Source organism: Corticium candelabrum, chromosome 8, assembly GCF_963422355.1.
Source record: "Corticium candelabrum chromosome 8, ooCorCand1.1, whole genome shotgun sequence".
Classification (NCBI taxonomy): Eukaryota; Metazoa; Porifera; class Homoscleromorpha; order Homosclerophorida; family Plakinidae; genus Corticium; species Corticium candelabrum.
In genome coordinates this window covers 1953144-1974515 of record NC_085092.1, presented here as the reverse complement: position 1 = coordinate 1974515, position 21372 = coordinate 1953144, and the positions used below count along the sequence as shown (strand labels likewise).

The 21372-nt window shown below is 40.5% G+C and overlaps 2 protein-coding genes across 2 annotated transcripts; both read right to left on the bottom strand.

The window, feature by feature from the left end:
• Positions 1 to 1130: 1130 nt before the first annotated feature.
• On the bottom strand, positions 1131 to 13840 carry LOC134183671 (24-hydroxycholesterol 7-alpha-hydroxylase-like). The gene is made up of 17 exons (XM_062651256.1): positions 13828 to 13840; positions 12001 to 12014; positions 11895 to 11942; positions 8464 to 8472; positions 8230 to 8418; positions 6492 to 6507; positions 6406 to 6443; positions 3987 to 4072; positions 3798 to 3888; positions 3603 to 3698; positions 3440 to 3545; positions 3016 to 3061; positions 2809 to 2884; positions 2656 to 2751; positions 2489 to 2577; positions 1508 to 1595; positions 1131 to 1435 (listed from the first exon to the last, which is right to left on the bottom strand). The coding sequence occupies exons 1-17, from the start codon at positions 13838 to 13840 to the stop codon at positions 1355 to 1357; spliced, it is 1182 nt and encodes a 393-aa protein (XP_062507240.1). The 3' UTR covers positions 1131 to 1354.
• Positions 13841 to 14448: 608 nt separating this feature from the next.
• Positions 14449 to 19801, bottom strand: LOC134183412 (24-hydroxycholesterol 7-alpha-hydroxylase-like). Its single transcript, XM_062650940.1, has 5 exons — positions 19622 to 19801; positions 19431 to 19566; positions 18960 to 19082; positions 18777 to 18892; positions 14449 to 14746 (listed from the first exon to the last, which is right to left on the bottom strand). The coding sequence occupies exons 1-5, from the start codon at positions 19796 to 19798 to the stop codon at positions 14633 to 14635; spliced, it is 666 nt and encodes a 221-aa protein (XP_062506924.1). The 5' UTR covers positions 19799 to 19801; the 3' UTR covers positions 14449 to 14632.
• Positions 19802 to 21372: the final 1571 nt, after the last annotated feature.

Genomic DNA, 21372 nt, shown 5'->3' with positions numbered 1-21372 from the left:
AGATTTGCGATGGCATTGACAATGCAGGCCTGCGCTGTTGCCAGCGCCTTTGACCCTCTTGTAATTTTCTATCAATTTATCTTGCTGTTTGTCCGACTCTGCTTTGATGGGTCGTTGCAAGGGTTGAGCCACATCTTCCTGAAACCGCTGTTTGCCGATGTTCCGTCCATGATGCGCTTCTTGAGAATCTCCCTATTATTGAGAAATTTCGCTTTATGATCTTGCACGCTCTTCACTTGCGCGAATTAATGCCACACTATTGATAGTTACGGTTACCTAGAAATGTTGCGCAGCATAATTAAATGCATGTTATTGTAATGACAGTAAATGGTATTGTAATGACATTAAACCTTGTTGTAAATACAGTAACTAGCTATTGCCGTGACATAATGTAGATAAAATGTATGAAATCCACAATGATACACCTCTGGTATCTGTTTGCTCGTTTTGTCAAGAAGCATGAATGAGAAAGGTTTGCAAGTTGCCTCATTGCGATGGCGTTGCTGTGATTGTCTGCTATATGTCAGATATTTTTGTTGTCCAGTGCGTGAAGAGACAGAAGGCTTTGGTATGTCAACGTATGTATTGGGGACATGGTAGTAGCTCTGGGTGAGGTAGATGCAATTGCAGTTACAGTGAAAAGTATTCCTTAATGGGTTCCATGAGACTGTTGTCTATTTTGATATCATCAAAGATGAATAACTTGCTAGAGTCACCATCCATGCAGTTTCTCGACGAGTATCACCTCTTCTGGTGCAAATATTTGGAATTTTTCGATCCACTCCCTCGGTCTCCAGAAAGTAATAAAATTCCTGTGTAGATGGAATTTTTGGAATTCGGTGATTGTGTAGATGATTGACTCATCCACCTCATCACCATGTTATACAACAGTGTTGTCTTTCCACATCCGGGGAGGGGGGCTACCATGAGGTAAAATGACAATGGGGGAGCAGGAAATGCCAACCATCTTTCAACTCGTCTCACCACCTGGTGTCATTGAAATTGATGAGATCCATTTTATGTGACCTATATATATATATATATATATATATATATATATATATATATATATATATCGGCTACATAGAATGTAGATTAAATTCTGTACAAATACACGTACAATATTAATAAGCACACAGAAACACCCATATTGTCCTCTATACTAAACAAGCACAAGTCAAGCTGACAGCATGCAAATGATGACTCAACATCAAGACTGATCTCTAAATGTCTCAAATAGTCTACACAAACAGCCTTCAACAACAACATTTGCATGCAAAACGGTTTTCCAAATAACGTGTAATTCAACAGTAAGATTCTTATTAACAACCTTGCCGCGAATTCACCTCATCTTTCAATCAGTGTCATTACTTCGTTGCATTCTTACTCTACACTTTGCCTTCGGTGCCTGGACACCTACTAAGTGAAGTGTGCTCTAACAAGAAAGTATTGAGAAGACTACAATGCCAAGTCCAACAGTATGTGATCAATAGTTTTTCAAACTTACAGCATCCGGAACTGAATCCACTAGTTCCAAGTGAAACTGATGAATGACAGCAGCTATGATCAGTTGCATTTCCATCAATGCAAACCACCTAAACGTGTGGCATGTCAGTGTAAGTGTGTGGTATATTTGAATTTAAAAGACTACACAGCACAGACAGAAATATCTGCCAGTTACTTCATCATACTCTGCCTGCATTCCTGCTTTCACAAACCTGCAATCAGTCATGTGTCTGACTCTGTCTGCTTTGCAACAACAAGTGCATCATCCATATTCACATACCATATTCGCCCATAATAACGCCCTGGGCGTATAGAAAAGAAAGACGTTTTTCTGGGCGTATACTAGGGCATGGGCGTTATTTTGGTCCTAGGAGTATACATGGTCACACAATGCTGTCGTTTGGCCAGTCATCATCTATATACTTGAAGACAGAAATACCACAAATGCTTGCAATTATCCATTTGCAAGATCAAAGGTACTGGTATCCATACAGCTCAAAATACACGCAGAAACTAAACACTATACACACATGGTTGGCCTGAAGCCCGTCAAGAGCACCAGAGTCGGTAATTGCAACAAAGACATGACTCTAGCAGTAAGCACTTTCACTCAACACTGACACCAGCTCATCAAACGCACACAGATGGAGACAAATGTTCTGTGGACCCATTTTGTTTTTTCTGCGCATGCGTATCCTGGGCTTATACTTGGGCATGGGCGTTTTTTTCGGGCTGAAAGTTCTGACCTTTCGCACATGGGCGCATATACAAGCATGGGCGTTATTTCGGTATAGGCGTTATTTCGGTATAGGCGTTATTACGGGCGAATACGGTATTGTCTGTCTGGCTATTCCTTTGTCAATAACTGGAAGTCGAGTCACCCACATAACTAAACAATTGCCTGATAAAGTAAACTACAAAATCAGAACACATGTAAATTGAAATTTGGTAAGTCTACACTGCAAGTTTGCAAATATCTCACCTTCCTGGACACATAAAACGCCCTCCTCCAAATGCAACAAATCCATCAAGAAACAAATTCTTCTCCAACAAAACAGAATTCCAGCGATCCTACATAAGCAACACATTCAGAAACATATTATCAAATTAAAATAGACCTAAATTGAGATGATCAGATCATCCACTGACTGGGTCAAACATCTCTGGGTTTGGAAACAAAGCCTTGTTTCTGTGGCACCAATAAGGCGACAGGACCAAATAGTGATCTTTAGGTACAGTATAACACTACAAATTTACATAACAAAATTAATTATGTAACTACTAATGAATTCTGGCACATACTGTAAGCTTGAGTGGTTCGGTCAGCTTCCGAGTTATCATTCCAGGGGATACAAGCCGAATGCTCTCCAGAACACAACTAACACAAACACATAATTTAAACTACATTTTCAACAAAACAGTACACAGATCTACACTCATTCAATCCAGATCTAGTTGCACACATTCTAGATCCTGGTAACAAATTACAGTCAAATAAAGAAGAGTGACCTCTTGGTGAAAGTGAGGCGCCTTACATCATCTTTAGTAGCTGGTTCTAGCAACAAAAACGTAACGTTAAATCACAGAATCATCAAAAGGTTATTCAAACTAAGAGCAGAGTACACTGGCAAACATGTACATGCATGCTTTCAGAAGACTTAATTAAACACACCCATGTACACACTCACTTGGACAAAAGCGCAAGCTCATAAAAAGGCGCGCAAACGTAAACGTTCAATTTCCTATCCTCGAAAAAATTTGGTAACCATTTATGCTAAATCAAATTACTAGTACTGATCATGCTTTAATTTCTAACAAGTGAATCAAAACAACTGTGCTAATTGACATCTTTGTAAAACAGGCCCGGAATCTTCAATCATCAAGTAGCAGATCAAAAGTAACATCATTGATCGACTTACAATCTGTATCTAACCTGATACTAGATTACGACTTCTAGGAAAAACGTCAACAACTTCGTTCACCAGTCTTCTATGTAATGAAGTATTTGAGAGAACAAAAACAAGAGTCCAGAATGATGCCTACACATATCGATAAAACGTCAAGCAATGCAAACACTCTCATTAAAATGTTGTTACAGGAACAGCATTTGCTTGTGTTGCCCACAACAACAGCAAAGCGTAATTGGGAGCATTAGGTTTATCAACAGTTTCATACACACACTGTAGCAAAGTCTGAAACAAAATCAAAGTCAAGATATTTATACTAGGAAGAGTAAACTGAGGTATCTGAAGTATCTGTTAGTAACAACTCATAAGATACAATGATTATACCTTGTTTACTGTATTTGACTTGTTAAAATGAATATCTCCTATTACAGATGAAAATCTCTCAATCAACTTTCTTTGGCACTGTGCCCAATCTCTGCAATGTAAGCAAAAACCAAATAGTTTTGCAAAGCATGCACATTCCATGTGCACAAGCATGCACCCACTCATGAAAGTACACACCATAGCACTTACCTGACAAAGATATGTGGTAATTCAGCACCATACTCAAAGTCCTCATCAAACTTAAAAAATTCCTTTTGAAACTCTAGTTGTTCATTCTGCAGCATGTAAACAAGAGTAACAATAACATACATACAACTAGATTACAATTAATCTATTTTGTTGTTTGCAGCACCATTACCGGACATGACTTTGACTATGGATTTATCAACGACAGCACAATGCCAATTGCTTTACAGCAAGTTCCTGCCATGCGACTGCCAAACTGTGTATAGTTGGTGAGATAGCACACAAACAAGAACTTCTGACGAAATTCTATTTAATTAACTAAAATAACTGAACACTACCAGCACAAATTACTATGCCTACTGACTATTCTATGTATAAATATATATATTGTTACAAGAGCCCCTAAGGCCCAGGTTAGATACTGCAGTCACTAAGCACTTGCTACGATACTTTACAGTCTAACACTAAAAACAGTCACTATATGTCACTATGTACTTCAACTTGCTGCTTGGACAGAACTGACACACCGGAGAGAGAGGCAATTGTATGTTAGTTCCTTGCCCAAGGGAACTTATGTATGTGGCCCTCCCAGTGGCCCTCCCACACTTGAACTCTGACCCAAAGGTCCCAGATGTTGCCAATCTCCAACTGCACACTCTAACCAATTGAGCCATATATACACACACACTAGAATTTTAAAAACTTTTTTCTCTAAAAAAAGAATTAGATGTAGGGATTGTATAAAAAGTAACAGAAACAAGATCTATATATAATACGAACCAAAGCCAGACATCATTAGTGAATCTTTCCAACTGACTAAACGTAAAATGTAGGGAAAGTGGTTGGATGATTCACTAATGATGTCTGGCTTTGGTTCATATTATCTACAGATCTTGTTTCTGTTACAATCCCTACATGTATTTCTTTTTTTCAGAGAAAAAGGTTTAAATTCTAGTTTGGTAAGTTTTTAGGAGTGCAAAAGCGCAGCCTAGGGTGTGTCTCCATAGAGCCTGTAAACCTAAGCATTATAAGAATTAGCGTGTTTTCATTAGCATTAATTAAACCTGTTTAAATGTAAACTTAAACAGCTTTCGTTTACCGGTCACGTGATGGTATACCATGGTATGTATCATAACGCACGTTGCACAAATATGGATCCCAAGTCTTTAGTGCCCATGCAGTTGAATTTGCAATGCCAGTTAGAGTAGTCAAAGTCAAAGGTTATCACACGCGGAATATGCGTTGCAAATGTTGGGTTCCCGTAATTTGTTACGTGTACCTAATTACTTGTCATTATTGCTCCTGTGTGCGACATACTGTACATCGCAAACAATTTCAGACTAGACTTGACAATGGCAAACATGATCAAATTACACAGTTCTGGTGATAAACTCTTTCATAAACGTTTGACCCATTTGATTGGCGCTTCATCCATTGTCTCTGGTTGCCATGAACAAGAAATTGCAAATACTGCTCTGTGATTGGCCTGAAATGTGCAGTAGCGTTGATGGCGCTCGTTGGATCACATCTGCTTAAAAGAAACACAAAATTTATAACATACCTTTCGATATCTTTAATCACCAAAAGAAGAGTTTGGGTAATTCTAAAGCATTTTCTCAAGTTTCACAGCCGTACGTAACGCACAAAAAAGATATCCGTGGAGAAGAAGAAGGAAGAAGAACAAAATTGGCGCATGGGCCTCCGAGGCTAGCAACTGTTTTCTAGGTTGTTAGATGATTAGTGACCAAAACAAAATAGGATATAGTACACAACGTACAAACATTTCATTTTGTTGATTTGGAGAAATTTCAGTCTGCATTTACTATGTTTTCTAGGCGCAAAAAAATGACCAAGTCCCCACAATGCTTCATGACTGGGGCAAACCCTACATACAGGGTGGTACTACCGTACCGTGTGACACTTAGCAACTCAGAACTGAGATGCTAGTGGTGTTAAAGATATTACATAAATACTATTGTCATAAAACTGCATGCCCCAAACTAAGACACTTTGTTTAATTCAAATAATCACCAGTGCAGCCACAATAATTTTAAAAACACTCTCACACACACAGTGACACACACACACACACACACACACACACACACACACACACACACACACACACACACAGTGACACACACACACACACACACACACACACACACACACACACACAGTGACACACACACACACACACACACACACACACACACACACACACACACACACACACACACACACACACAGTGACACACACACACACACACACACACACACACACACACACACACACACACACACACACACACACACACACACACACACCTTAAAACCTTAAACACAGCATCAGTACTGACAGTGCTATTTCATTAATAGCAATGAGATTTAGTAGAAATGCGTGAAGACCGCACAATGTCACCTTTATGTCTTTTAAGATCTCCTTGTCATGACTTTGTGCTACAAGTCAAGAACTGTTAATGTAGCAGAAGTAAAAAACTGTTATACTAAATTTAGCTTGCACCTGCACACCACAGACTGACAGTTTTGACAAGTACATGTGATTTGCATGCACATTTACACCAGGTATTTAAAACTATTCACGATTTGTGTTAGCAGTTACCAGTTGAGTCATCAAATTCCGTTCAGATCTACCTATCTGTATTGCAGTATTTTTTGAGACTGCTAGACACTTAGGGCGTGTCTCCACTAGGACTTAAAACATGTTTCAGAAGTAGTTTAACAAAGTGGTTTAGGTTTAACTGCGGGTCACTTTCCGGGTGGGGAGACAGCGCCGCGGCCAAGGTGAGCAGAACCGCCCGGACGCCTTCCCGTACCGGGAGGGGGGGGCGGCGGCTCGGCAGGGTCACCCGGTTCAGCCGGTTGGCCCACGCGTAGGCCACCTGATAGTAACGTGCATTCCACAACAATGGATTTAGTTCTTTCGCGCTGTTCTTTCTCTTTCTTTGGAGACTATTGGAAGAAGACAGAATTAGAGACGACGTAGACTGATGCAGAGTGTTCAAAGAGAGTGATTTCGACAAAGACAGAGACTTGTGTCTCTAATTGTTCTCGAGACGACGAGAAGACGATCTCCAACTGTCTAGTGCACAAGAAACAAATTTGCTTGATACAGCAAAGTCCCGAAAAATTCTTTTAATAGCCCAGAATAAATGGACAAGTGGAGACGCTGTCTAGCTAAACATGCTTAGAGTTTAAACATGTTTAAAGAGCAACAAGTGGAGACACAGCCTTAGCTGTCAAGTCATCAGTTCTGTTTCTCTCAGAGAATTAAGTAGATTCTCCTATTGCTTGTATTATTTGCAGACAAAAAGATTGGTGCTGCGAACAGGGTTTCAGGAAATGTCTGGGCCGTTACAACAGTTGATCGGACCAACAAAGGCAAGACTTCTGTGATTTTCAATAAGTTCTAAATATGATCTTTGAGAGAAACGTCAAGAACGGAAAGGATATAGAAGACATTGACTAAGAGTTTCATGATTGGTAGACCTTTCCAAGTCAAATTCAGAAAGGATGCAGATTATTAGAGATGTAATAATGATTGGGCTAATATTTTGAAGGATCTACAGGACGATGACCGGACTGCAGAAGAACAGAGATGCGCTTCTGTGGCTAAAGGCAAAACTGGCTTCATTGCTGTTTTACTTGATTGTCATGATATGGAATCTACAATTGAAGCCCAACTTTCTCAATTCATAGCTTGAAGAAACAACAGATAGCAAAGGTGGAGCTTGAGCCAACACCTAGACTAGGTGACAAAAGATCCAAATGTTGTGCAAACTGAAGCAATTCAAGCTATCAGAGAAGCCATTTACCAAAACTCCAACTACCGACATTTGATGGAGATGTTCTCCATTGGCAGGAATTCTGGGACGTTTCAATCATTGGTTAACACACAAGAGCTTCCATCTGTCACTAAGTTCACTTATTTGAAGGAAATCCTTACGAGACAAGCAGCATCTGCAATTTCAGGAATAGCTGTCATGGAAGAGAACTATGCCATAGCACTTTGCACACTTTGTGACAAATATGGAAGAAAGGATGTCATTGTTGAGAGTCTGTATGCTTCATTACAGAAGATATGACTGCTTCAAATGAATTTGCAGATGTGCAATATACATATAATGTGATTGAGCGGCTCTTGAAACAACTTGAGACACATGAAGATGTCAATCATCAGCGTCTGCTTATACTACAAAATTCTGTCAGAGTTTCATGTGGATACCGTTACAAAGTTGGAGGAATCTAAGAAACCAAGTGAAATCTGGACAGTTAAGTCTGTAAGAGAAGCTTTGAACCACGATTTAAGAGTTTGTGAGAATGTCCACTGACGAGCGAGTAATACAAAGAAATGAGTAACAACAATCTCGAGTGATGGAGAGACGATCTTCTGCAGAAGCACTCTCAGTCGCTGCTTCAATTCAACCAGTCAACACAGAGAAGCATGCAACTCTATTACCTGTGTTTTCTGCAATGAGAAACATTACAATGAACACTGTGCAGAATACAAGTCACTGTTGGCAAGGAAACAACGACTCCGTGAACTGGGACAATGATTATCTGTCTACAGAAAGGACATACCTTTACGGAGTGCTGTAACTGACATCAACATAAGTGCTACCACTGTAAACAATCAGGCCATCACAACCGAGCCTTGTGTCCTCAGAAGACCAGTAACAGCAAGGAGCAATTACCAAAGACTCAAGATCAAGGGAGTCCACCTGCAGTCCAAATACTACTCAAAATTTAGGCGTTGGTGAAAATGTTTTGCTTCAAACATTGCCAAACGACTACAAAATGATAGATCACAGTGTTCTTGCCAGTACCGTAAGTACCGTCAAAATGACGTTTGGGAGAGGGAAGGAACGCTTGGGCGGGGAAAACAACATGCATTTATTGACTGTTGGGAACAGAATTGGAAAGCTTTAGCAAACAAACTGTTGAATGTTTTCCTACAAGATCCATCATGGATCTAAAGACAGTAGTGGTCTTGATGGTCCCAAAGTTGCTACAGAACAATGCATATTCTCATGTCAGACATCTATCAATCCTAGAGAGTGCATGGTCTCCTTGTTGGTGCTTGAGGTGAATTCCTGTTAACCTTTCAGAAGAAATGCTAATGAAACTGTGGTTGTAGCAGATGTTCTACTAATTACTCTTTATCTTCAATCTCATGTTTGTACACTCTTACTCTTTAAAGGTCAGCTCACAATTCCAGTTTAATTAAGTCAACTTGTCATTGCAATAATCTACTGTATTATCTGTCAGTATGTCTGTGTATGTTTATCGAGTTCAATGAGGTTTATTCGACAATATCTGAGTGGCAATTATATTGAATAGTCTAGCAATCATGCAGTAACTATATACACTCTGTCATTCTGTCTCTAATAAAGTGATAGTATGATATTATTACCAAATATGTCAACATACGTTTGAAAACGTCATTATATTTGATAACGTCAATATAATGGGGTTGGCAAAAAATTCTGGCTAGAACGCTGGATCACTTCTCTACCGCTATGACAAAGTTACTAAAGATTAATTGAACCAAGGTAATATTGAAAGACTAAATCAAGTTCTGTAAAACACTATTTGCCGCATTATCCAGTCTTAACCCCAACGAAGGTAACAACCAAACTACGAATTGTTTATGATGAATCTTCAAAACCAAGAAAGGAACTCAAGAGTCTCAACCAGTGTTTACACAAAGGACCAATTCTTCTACCGAATCTGTGTAGCCTTCTGCTAAGACTTCGAACTTACAAGATACCCGTTCTAGCTGATATTGCAAAGGCTCTCCTTCAAATTGAAATACAGTCAGAGGAAAGAGACATTACAAGGTTTTTGTGGTTTAAAGACGTCATGAAACCTGACCAGATAGAAGGAAACTTTGCAACATAACGGTTTTGCAGAGTACCATTTGAGTTGATTTGCAGTCCCTTTCTGTTAGAGGGAACTCTGAAATTTCACCTTCAAACGAAGGATGTCCAATAGCCAAAGCTATTGCTGAGAACATATATATTGACAACATTTTAGTTGGAGCAGATTCTCCTCTTAACGCTTTATCAACTGTTTGAAAGAGCAAGACAAATATTCAAAGAAGCCACTATGAAGTTACGAGAATGGCCACCTAATTCACCTGAGTTTTTGTCACTTGTACCTGATGATCTGAAAGTAAAGGGAAGCACAGTCAAGATTTTATGAATGAAATGGAATACCTTGAATGATGAACTGACTATTCTCAAATTTCGAATGTTACCGTCAGACCAACACACTACCAAACGAGAAATTCTCCAAAATATTGCATGAATCTACGATCCTTGAGGACTAATTACACCTGTGACCTTCTATGGAAACGCGTTCATGCAAAAACTATGGAAAGCCAATGTCTCCTGGGATGAGAAAGTCTCACTTCGTTCTTGTGACGAGTGGAATCAAATTTGCAAAAAATTCAATCTCTTTTCAACCTTAAGAATTCCAAGATTATCGGGAACAATTGGAAAATATTCTGATTGTCAGGTAGTGGTATCTAGTGATGGCTATCTGAAATCTTATGCTGCAGCCGTTTATCTCAAGAATGGAGAGATTATTGAAGCAAATTTTTGTGTTTTCAAAAATGCGTTTGACTGCGATTCAATCAGTCGTTGCAAACAAAGAACATCAAAAGAAAGGAAAGAAACTTGCATTACCACAACTTGAGCTACTATCAACAGTGATTGGAGTAGGAGCCGGAAACTTGTTGAAGATCAGCTGCAGCTTCAGAACCTTCAGCTAATAGTATTTACTGATTCTCAGTGTGTTCTACACTGGTTGAAACGTCCAAGCTGTTATCAACCTTTGTTGACAACAGAATCAAGGAGATATGACAAAGCAATACTGTTATCCGCTATGTTCTATCGAATCAAAAATCCAGCAAATTTTGGGACAAGAGACTGCTTCAGTGTTGGAGAAAAGTCGATTGTGGTGGCACGGACCAGAATGGCTGACATTTCCTGTTGATTCATGGCCAAACTATAATGCTCCAGAAGCAAGTACTCAGACTTTGGACTATCTTGAGTCAGAGACAAATAAGTCCAACAAATTTACATTGCTACCAACTTTACAAAAGAGTGTAAAATCGACTTAGGATCAAATGAATGTGACAATTCGTGAGAAGAGTTTTTTCTCTCTCCAGAAGTTAATTCGTGTGACAAGCCACTGTGTAAGATTTATACAGAAGAGAATTTGGAGCGTTTTGAGAAAGGAGACACAAGAAACTATTTCTTCAAGACATGCATTGATCAAACAAGTGTTCAGAAAACATTCAAGTTATGCTTCGGACCAAGTTCACAGCATTTGCATGGCGCATATACTCTGGGAATATGCAGTTCAGAAGACGATATCTCGAAACAACTTACAACAACTTGGACTTCAGATAGACAAATGGGGTCTGCTGAGATGTCATGGACAGTATTCAAACGCAAATCTTTCCTTTAATGCAAAATAACCTAAAATAATTCCTCGTCTGGAATATTTTACACAATTTGGTAATCATGAACGGATACTTCACAGTGGAGTTTCTCATACATTAGCACAAGTCAGACAAGAGTACAGGATTTCCCAAGGTAAAAGATAAACAAAGAGTATTGTCACAACAATACCGTATTCGCCCATAATAACGCCCTGGGTGTATAGAAAAGAAACACTTTTTTCTGGGCGTATACTTGGGCTTGGGTGTTATTTTGGTCCCAGGCATATACATGGTCGCAAAATGCTATCGTTTGGCCAGTCATCATCTAAATACTTGAAGACAGAAATACTACAATGCTTGCAATTATCCATTTGCAAGATCAAAGGTACTGGTATCCATAAAGCATCAGCATACATGCAGAACTTAAACACTATACATACATGGTTGGCCTGAAGCTCGTCAAGAACATCAGGGTCAGACCTGCCAACCTAGCAGTGTCAAAATGTGTGAGTTCAGGAAAAAATGTGGAAGAATGCGAAAATTTACTTTTTCAGACATGCCTACAATAGCATTAATATCAATAAATTTATATCGTAATAAGTGTTAAACTAGTTTTACGTTAACCATAGGTGCCTCGTGGTCGTGAGTAACACGTCCAATGGAGTTTTCAGACCGTCTACTGAAACGCTGAGTCCTAGCTAGACAATACGTATTTGTTGAAACCCTAGCTGTCATGGAAGTAAACATGCAAACTTCCTACTAGTTTAAATTACGCATATAGGCCTGGTATAGGTAGTCGCCGTTTTGCGATGTGATCAAGACAATTGAAATGTAGTCTAGGCATGCACTCAGTTCCATTGTAACGACAGTGGTATGGTATTTACTAACATAGAAATTGATATCAGCAAACATTGACTATCAACGGTGTTAGATGCAGCACAGTGCAGTAAAGGATTGATCTTACTGTAGTATGGGACGTGCGAATAGTTGACTGTAGGTGGCATTCAACTCCTGAAGGTGTTTCTTGGTTGTCACGTACACACAGTCCCTAACTACAATACGAAAGGATAGGGCGACAGAAGTTCATGAAGCGTTTTCGTCGCCGTTTGCTCACTTAAACAAATCGTTCTTAGACTCATCTGTAGTCGGACACGGAAACGATTTATTAAGGTAGGTCCTATTGTGAAATGTGGTCGTGGGAGGAGAAATTTGAGATTTATGCACACACACACACACACACACACACACACACACACACACACACACACACACACACACACACACACACACACACACACACACACACCAAAAGCTCAATGGAGAGCCATATAGGACTATGCCCATTTCTGTTGTGCGACCAGGCTTAGAAGCCTCGCTACACTCGGCAAATAATATATAAATAATATCTAATCATCAAAATTTAAGTATTTAAATGCCCGGTTGGAGTAGAAGCCATTAATTGCCGAGTGTAGCAAGGCTTCTAATCCGGGTCGCACAACAGAAAGGAGCGTGGTCCTATATGGCTCTCCATCAAGCTTTTGGTGTGTGTGTGTGTGTGTGTGTGTGTGTGTGTGTGTGTGTGTGTGTGTGTGTGTGTGTGTGTGTGAGTGTGTCTGTGTGTGGGTGAAAGTCCTCTCACTGAACCCTCCAAGAGGGTACCCCACGGGACCTTGTATTTCTGGTAGTTCCCTTGCCCAGGGGAGGAAATACATGCTAACTTCAACCTTCGGCAAGTTGAAGATGGTGGGAGGCTAGGGTGCGCTAGCCTAGCAAGCTGGTCACTCAAAACATATGTTGCTACTAAACGCAGAATAGAGCGCGTTCCTCCACATGTGGACAAAAGTAGGGGTGGCGCTGGGGAAAGAGCCAGTGACGCCAGGAATAGAACTGGTCTCCGAAGATTGAGAGGCAACCCGGCAATCAAGGGGCTGTGCTCGCGGGAAGCGGTTATTGAGGGCTCTCCGACTGCCCCATATAACTCAGTTTGTAGTCGAACTGCAATCCAATCTGCTTCTGGTACCACAATAACATGGTCTGGTCATTCCATGAGATGTCCTATTCTGGATTGCTCTAGTGTATTGTCATCAGTAAATTCCATGAGGAACCATGTAAAGAAATTTCATCATATATGCAATATAATGGTAAAGAATAGTTGCAAGTCAAGTTTACACTACCCTTCAACTGTTAGCTTAAGCTCTTCCTTTCATCTTAAGCGGAAAGAAATCAATGACGTGATGTGGAAAAAGAATCAATTGCTCAAGTTTGGTGTGTGGAATGCTCAAACATTAAAGGGTGTGGGCAGAACTGTCCTTCTTGCCAAAGAGTTGATTACAACTGATATTACATTATGTGGCATTACTGAAACTCACTTACCTGGTGCAGGCATGATGGATTTAGACAAGACTCCTGCTATTGTCTGTTGTTTTCTGGACCACCTGAGCTAGCTTCCAGGGGTGTTGGTCTACTAGTTAGACATAATGTGATGAAGTCACTCAAATCGTTTGATCCTATCTCAGATAGGATATTGCATGCTGACTTTCTTACTGACAAAGGAATTTGAATGTCATTGTTGGTTACGCTCCAACAGAACAATGCGAAGAGGTAGTTAAAGATGAATTTTATCAACAGCTTGATGTTGCTATGCATAAGACAGGTTCGCTTGTTGTTGTGCTGGGTGACTTTAATGCTAGACTTGGAAAGGCAGTTTCAAAAGTTGTTGGTCAGTTTGGTCTATCACAGTCAACCAGTGACAATGGTGTTAGACTGATAGAATTTTGTCAAGCACATAACCTGGGAATCACAAACACCTTTTTCCACCATAAGAATATACACACTGCCACTTGGTATCCTCCTAATCCCAAATTACAGCCAAGTCTAAAAGACTATGTTTTGGTAAAGCAGTCTATGCAAAAGATGGTACATGATACAAGAGTACGACGAGGACCAAATTTTGACAATGACCACAAACTTGTTTGTAGTAAGATGGTACGGAAATTTCAGAAACCACGTGGGGAAAGACGAGTGAAAACCTTTACACGAGACGTACTCAGTGATCCTATTGCACTAGGCAAATATCAAAATAACGTCATGACTACATTCACACAAAGATTATCTGCTGAGACTGAAGCTATGTGGTCTGACTTTTGTAGTGCAATTATGGAATCCGCAAATGAACACCTCAATGTTGTTCAAACCAGGAAGAATAGATGGATTTCTGAGCGTACATTACAGTTGATAGCTGAGAAACGTGAAGCTCACATCGCTTGGATGAGATGTCAGGAAAATGAGATGACTAGAAAACATTATGTTAGTTTATTTAAACAAGTGAAACAAGCAGTTCGACACGACAAAGAAGAGTGGTTGCGTGAACAAGCATCTGATTTAGAATATGACTTGAAACACCACAATCATTATGAATTTTTCAGGAAGCTCAAAAACTTTGATCACGTACCCACTCAACCTGCCTCAGTAATTTTAGATGAGCATGGTCAGAAACTACTTTATACCGACAATCAGTTAGATCATTGGAAGAGACACTGACTCGGTATTAAATGTCAGACATCCTATTGCAATGGACTCTGGAATGGTTGTACGCTCTGTTGGGTCTGGTGCTCCACTCAGTGAAGAAGAAATCACCAATGCTATTAAAAGTTAAAAAATAATAGAGCATCTGGTAATGATGGAATAACCCAGCTGAATTACTGAAAGCTGGGCCTACGGAGCTTTTTGATTGGCTATCTGAGCTTCTTCAACAAGTTTGGTCTTCAGGAAGAGTGCCACAGGATTGGAAAGATTCAGTTCTTGTTCCTGTTTTCAAGAAAATGACAGACTAATATGCAACAATTATCGTGGTATTTCATTACTCAGTGTACCTGGAAAGGTATTAGCAAATATTCTTCTGGAACGACTTAAACAATCAGTTGAACCTCTACTACTAGAAGCTGAATGTGGTTTCATTCAGGTAGAGGAACAATTAATCAAATATGGTTGGTTCATCAGTTAATTGAAAAGTCCATTGAACATGAGTGTGCTGTCCATATTTGTTTTGTTGATCTGGAAAAAACTTGACTCCATACCTAGAGATGTTCTCAGACTACTTTGAAAGAGAGAGGCATTGAGGAACAAGTTGTACAATTGATTGTTGACATTCAGGATGGAACACATTGTGTTGTCAAATCTAGTGATGAGGAGTCATCAAAATTTGAAGTTTCAACTGGTGTACGTCAGGGTTGTGTTATGTCTCCTGTATTGTTTAATCTCGTCATGGACAAGATTGTATGCGAAGCACTAAACAAAGCTAAAGTTGGCGAAGTAGAAATTGAATACAGGAAACAGGGAAGTCTCTACATGAACTATAGAGTCAAAGCTCAAGAAACTAGTGTCATTAAAGCTGCTATGCATGCTGATGATTTAACTTTAATTGGGAAGACCTCGGGTGAACTACAAAAGTTAGTAGACAGTCTACATGAGTCCTGCTGTAAATGGGGAATGAAAATCAGCATCAAGAAAACAAAAGTTTTGAGCATTGGTTGCGAGCAGGCACGCATTCTTCTTGACGATTCTGTTCTTGAAAACGTTAGAGTTTACTTACTTGGGGAGTATCATGAGCCAAGATGGTGGATGCATTGCTGAAATTGATGCTCGTATAAGCAAAGCAAGTAAAATTTTTGGTTCCAGGAAGAAAAGGGTGTTTACCAACAGACAGTTTTCAATCTCCACAAAGATGAAAATTTTTTGTGCTTTGGTGAGACCTGTTTTGCTATAAGGATGTGAGACTTGGTCTGTTGCACAACCAAACTTGCAACGCTGAAATACATTCCACATGCGGTGCATTCGATCAATTCTTGGTGTCTCAAGGTGGAATAAAATCAAGAATTCAGACAATTTAGAACGAGCGTGTGAAGATCCTATAGCTATGACAATACAGAAACAACAATTGCAATGGCTGGGCCATCTGCTGCGCATGAGTGACAATCGTCCCCCAAAACAACTACTTCGAAGCAGACCTAGTAATGCAAAAAGACCAACACAAGGACCTAAACAGAGATGGATAGATGTTGTCACAAGAGACCTCAGGTCATTACGCATCAGTGTTCGTGATGCTGATGATCGTGCTGCTTGGAGAAGCACTATTACACTGCGTTGCCAAAACCCATAGTGGATATGGTGGAATCAAGGTTCAAGGTGTGTGTGTGTGTGCGTGTGCGTGTGTGTGTGTGTGTGTGTGTGTACACAAATCTCAAATTTCTCCTCCCCACGACCACGTTTCATGATAGGACCTACCTTAAAAAATCGTTTCCGTGTCCGACTACAGATGAGTCTAAGAATGATTCGTCTAAGTGAGCAAACGGCGACGAAAAAGCTTCATGAACTTGTCACCCCATCCTTTTGTATTGTAGCTAGGGATTGTGTGTACTTGACAACCAAGAAACACCTTCAGGAGTTGAATGCCACCTACAGTCAACTATTCCCTTACTACTACAGTATGATCAATCCTTTACTACACTGTGCTGCAGCTTCTAACACTGTATTTTAGGGATTGTGTGTACTTGACAACCAAGAAACACCTTTATTAGCTGAATGCCACCTACAGTCAACTATTCACACCTCCTATACTACAATCAATCCTTTACTACTCTGTGCTGCAGCTAACACTATTGATAGTCAATGTTTGTTGATAGTCAATTTCTATGTCAGTAAATACCATACCACTGTCATTATAACGGAACTGAGTGCATACCTAGACTGTACATTTCAATTGTCGTGATCACGATCGCAAAATGATGACTACCTATACCATGCAGGCCTCTGGACGTAATCTAAACTACTAGGAAGTTTGCATGTTTACTTCCATGACAGCTAGGGTTTCAACAAATAGGTACTGTCTAGCTGGGACTCGGCGTTTCAGTGGAAGGTCTGAACTCCATTAGAGGTGTTACTCAGAAACACGAGGCGCCTACGGATACCTTACAACTAGTTTAACTAGTTCTACAGTATCCGGTATCCTTAGGCGCCTCGCGCTTGTGAGTAACACTTCCAATGGAGCTTTCAGACCATCTACTGAAACGCGTCATAGCTAGATAATACGTATTTGTTTCAACATGCAAACTTCCTAGTAGTTTAGATCATGCATATAGGACTGGTATAGGTAGTCGGCGTTTTGCGATCATGATCAAGACAATTGAAATGTACAGTCTAGGTATGCTCTCAGTTCCATTGTAACGACAGTGGTATGGTATTCACTAACATAGAAATTGATATCAGCAAACATTGACTATCAACAGTGTTAGAGCACAGTGTAGTAAAGGATTGATCATACTGATGTGTGAATAGTTGACTGTAGGTGGCATTCAATTCCTGAAGGTGTTTCTTGGTTGTCACTAGCTACAATACAAAAGGATAGGGCAATGAAAGTTCATGAAGCGTTTTTGCTGCCCTTAGAGAATTAATAGATTCTCCTTTTGTTTGTGCTATTTGCGGGGAACACTCCTGGTCTTCTGAAACATCTTTTACAGTTTAAACAAATAATCTGTTTGTTTCTGTCACAAATCAGTGGATTTTTTCTGTGCTCTAATTTGTCTTCTTTCACCTTTCTGCTCCATTTAATTTTTTATTAATGCAAAAACTGGAACTTACAAATATGTAAGTTACAGAACACACACACACACACACACACACACACACACACACACACACACACACACACACACACACACACACACACACACACACACACACACACACACAAATTAAATGGACAAATGTCAAGCCCTCCACATCATTCGTGAATGACATCAACCTTAAGGTCAGTTGCGGAGATAGCTCCCCCTGCCTCTAGAGACAGAGACAGGGCCTTCATGTGCTACGTGGAGGCTTAGGGCCAGCTCTACAATCCACCTGGAGCTTAGCCAGAGTCATCCAGGGGCACTGACTATGGTGCAGCTTTGGGACTGGACACCAAGGCCCACAAGTACTTGTCTGCTGCATGATGTTAGAGACAAGCCAGCAGTCATGTCCACCCCAGTCAATGACCAGGTACTCATTTATACTCTCGAGTTGAGAGAAGCAATTGTGTGTAAGTTTCTTGCTTAAGGAAATTATGCCATAGCTCGCCATCACTGTGACTTGAACCTGTAACCCTGCAAGGTCCCGGATGTTTTCATTCTCCATATGCACTCTCTAACCAATTGAGCTACAGCACACACACACACACACACACACACACACACACACACACACACACACACACACACACACACACACACACACACAGCATCACAAAAAAGTTTCTTGCCAATATAACTGGGGTCACTATATTTTACCTGACTGGAAGGTAAGACCCCACTGCCAAAAAGATTATCCACTGTACAAGGAAACATGACATCTCGAATTAAAGACAGCAGATCAATGACAGTGTTATCACCAAAAGTCTGTAGGCCTAGAGCAAACACCAACACAACATCGTCAATACTAAGCAACATGCATGCAGCAACATGTCTGTGTACGTTTAGAAAAGCTTGAACTCAGTCTTTCACGCAAAGAAGCAAGATTCTGTACAGACAGATGACCTTTCACAGTGTCATGCACACTTCGGTGATAAGAAGCAAATGACAAAGGTGAAACACCCGCTGCAACATATATTCAACAAAGAATATGAATAACTTCCATCTTTCTCACACTAGCTGTGACATATATGATAAACGACCGCATGAAACAACAAAAATTGCAAGATGTGACCAGCCATTACCTTCAACTGAACTAATTGAACATTATAATAAAAGTTAATTATGCGGTTGTGACTATACCTATGTGTAACTAGACTCGTACCCAGTCCTCCTCCTCGCGCCTTCTCCACGTGTTTTGTCACATGCTTTTTGTTCCAACACTATCAACAGTAGTTAATTACTTAGTCTAGACATGCATGTAACTGGTAAGCCTAATCTTGCCAAAATATCCTGCTTTCAACTCTGCATTACCTGTTCTCTCAGTAAAATGTTGCACAGCCTGTTGAAAATCAGCTTGACGGGAATTAAAGTATGAGTGGAAATCATTGAAATCAGTCACAAAAGTCATCCTCTTTCCAGCCACTAGGACGGTAAAAGTAGAACCCAGCTGCGATAAACAGCTAATGAACGCTGCTGCAAAGGAATACACAAACAAATACCACCTTCTGTCTTGCGTAGTCGATGTAGAGAAGAGGAGCTTTTCCAAACTCGATTGCACTGCCCAGCCACGGTAATAAATACGGCATCCACGGTGGTTCATCACTATTACTTCGGTAATACAGCAACACGTACAAAACTACAACTACTAAAACAGCAACTAAAACAGCCACTGCAGACATTGCTGCAAGTCCCCATATCCCGGATATCCAAAATTGCCCCGGAAACCAGATTTCAGTTCTGTACCGTTCGTCCATTTCACTTAATTTACAATTTATTCAAATATAGCTACGTGTCTCCATTCTGTCCGTGATATTGACCTGGTGTACCGCGAATCATCGGATAGGCCTGATTTTTTCTCACTTTGTCTCTCGATCCAACGCTGTCGAGGGCCTTCTGGTGATCGTGAATGGGGTAGCCATCCGAAAAATTCTTGGGAACTCTATCGTCAGCCATCCTTGCCAAATGACACAACCATTCCAGTCGTCTTTTTGCTATATTTCTGTTACATCCTCCATGTCACCCCATCTTGTTAACAGCCTGAGAGCACTTGTACAGGGACTATTTGGTCGTGGAGACAATTTATCGCGGGCTCTTATTTTGGTTCCCGAAACCGTTTAGCTGGGGCTTATTTGGTTTCGGCCACCTGCAGGAACTATTTGGTCGCGGGGATTTTTTGGTCGCAGGGACTATTTGGTTGCGGGACTATTTGGTTCGCATTTATTGCGCCTCGAATCGGCACTCTCCAACTCTTACAGCTGTATGAAACGGACGCGAACGACGTGACGATGGCCATGATAATTTTCACGCGTCTCCCAGACGTCTCGATGAGCCGAAATCGAGTGCGACCTGCTTCTTCTTCGTTTTTATTTGGCTTCAAATGAATACCGAAGTCATCACGACATTGTCGATAGCAATTTTGCGTGTCTGACGTTTCGTTTTGAGGCAAATCTCAGCTCGTCTGGTAGCGGGCGTGTCGAAAGTAGGCAGAGTAAAAATCTCTTGTGGGTTACAAGGTAAACAAACATGACTTGATCACGCAGCGCACGTGTAGAGATGTGCCGCGGTTGACTAATTAGACCATCCGGTCTGTTGTCTGCATGCTGTACTCTGCGATGATGCAATGTGTAATTAGTATAATCATCAGTGTATTACTATAATACAATCGGTCAAACCCTACTAAGCCCGAAGCCAACAAGACCAGGCGCCGACTGAGAAGGCGAGGTCGCGACATTACTTCCAGAAGGTGTCGGATGGCCAGATGTCACCACCTTTGACCGTTGAGTTGTGCGTTCAAAGTCTTTGCGGTTTCTACACTGAGATTTATGTTGCTCTAATTTTAGAAACCATCTGCGACAGTCAGGGCACTGTTGGAGATTGAAGCGAACAATGAATTCTCCTGGAACTTGATTATAAAATCATGACATTGACGAATATGGTGAAGGACACGCTGAAGAGTAACAGGGAGGGAATGGACATTTCTCAATCTGAGACATGACTTTGAAACAAAAAAAAAGTCGACGAGAAGAAGACTAAGAAAATTGTGTAGTTGCTTACATAACATCTGGGATGTCTGTCTGTCTGTCTGTCTGTCTGTCAGTCTGTCTGTCTGTCTGTCTGTCTGTCTGTCTGTCTGTCTGTCTGTCTATTCAGTGTTTTACTCATTAGCAATAGTCTCGGACTACAAGTAGAACATTTCATTTTAACAATAACTGTTTGTAGTAGTGAAGATTGTTGACAATAAACTTGATTCTGT

Excerpts from the sequence above, each read along its gene's own strand:
- LOC134183671 (XM_062651256.1), bottom strand. Across the intron at positions 3,889-3,986 it reads TTACCACATATCTTTGTCAG|AGATTGGGCACAGTGCCAAA; the intron begins GTAAGTGCTATG and ends CTTACATTGCAG. Across the intron at positions 1,596-2,488 it reads CGTTTTATGTGTCCAGGAAG|GTGGTTTGCATTGATGGAAA; the intron begins GTGAGATATTTG and ends CCACACGTTTAG.
- LOC134183412 (XM_062650940.1), bottom strand. The coding sequence starts at position 19,798 with ATGTCTGCAGTGGCTGTTTTAGTTGCTGTTTTAGTAGTTGTAGTTTTG. Across the intron at positions 19,567-19,621 it reads TCGACTACGCAAGACAGAAG|CTGGGTTCTACTTTTACCGT; the intron begins GTGGTATTTGTT and ends TGTTTATCGCAG. Across the intron at positions 14,747-18,776 it reads GGGTCTTACCTTCCAGTCAG|TCATCTCATTTTCCTGACAT; the intron begins GTAAAATATAGT and ends AATGTTTTCTAG.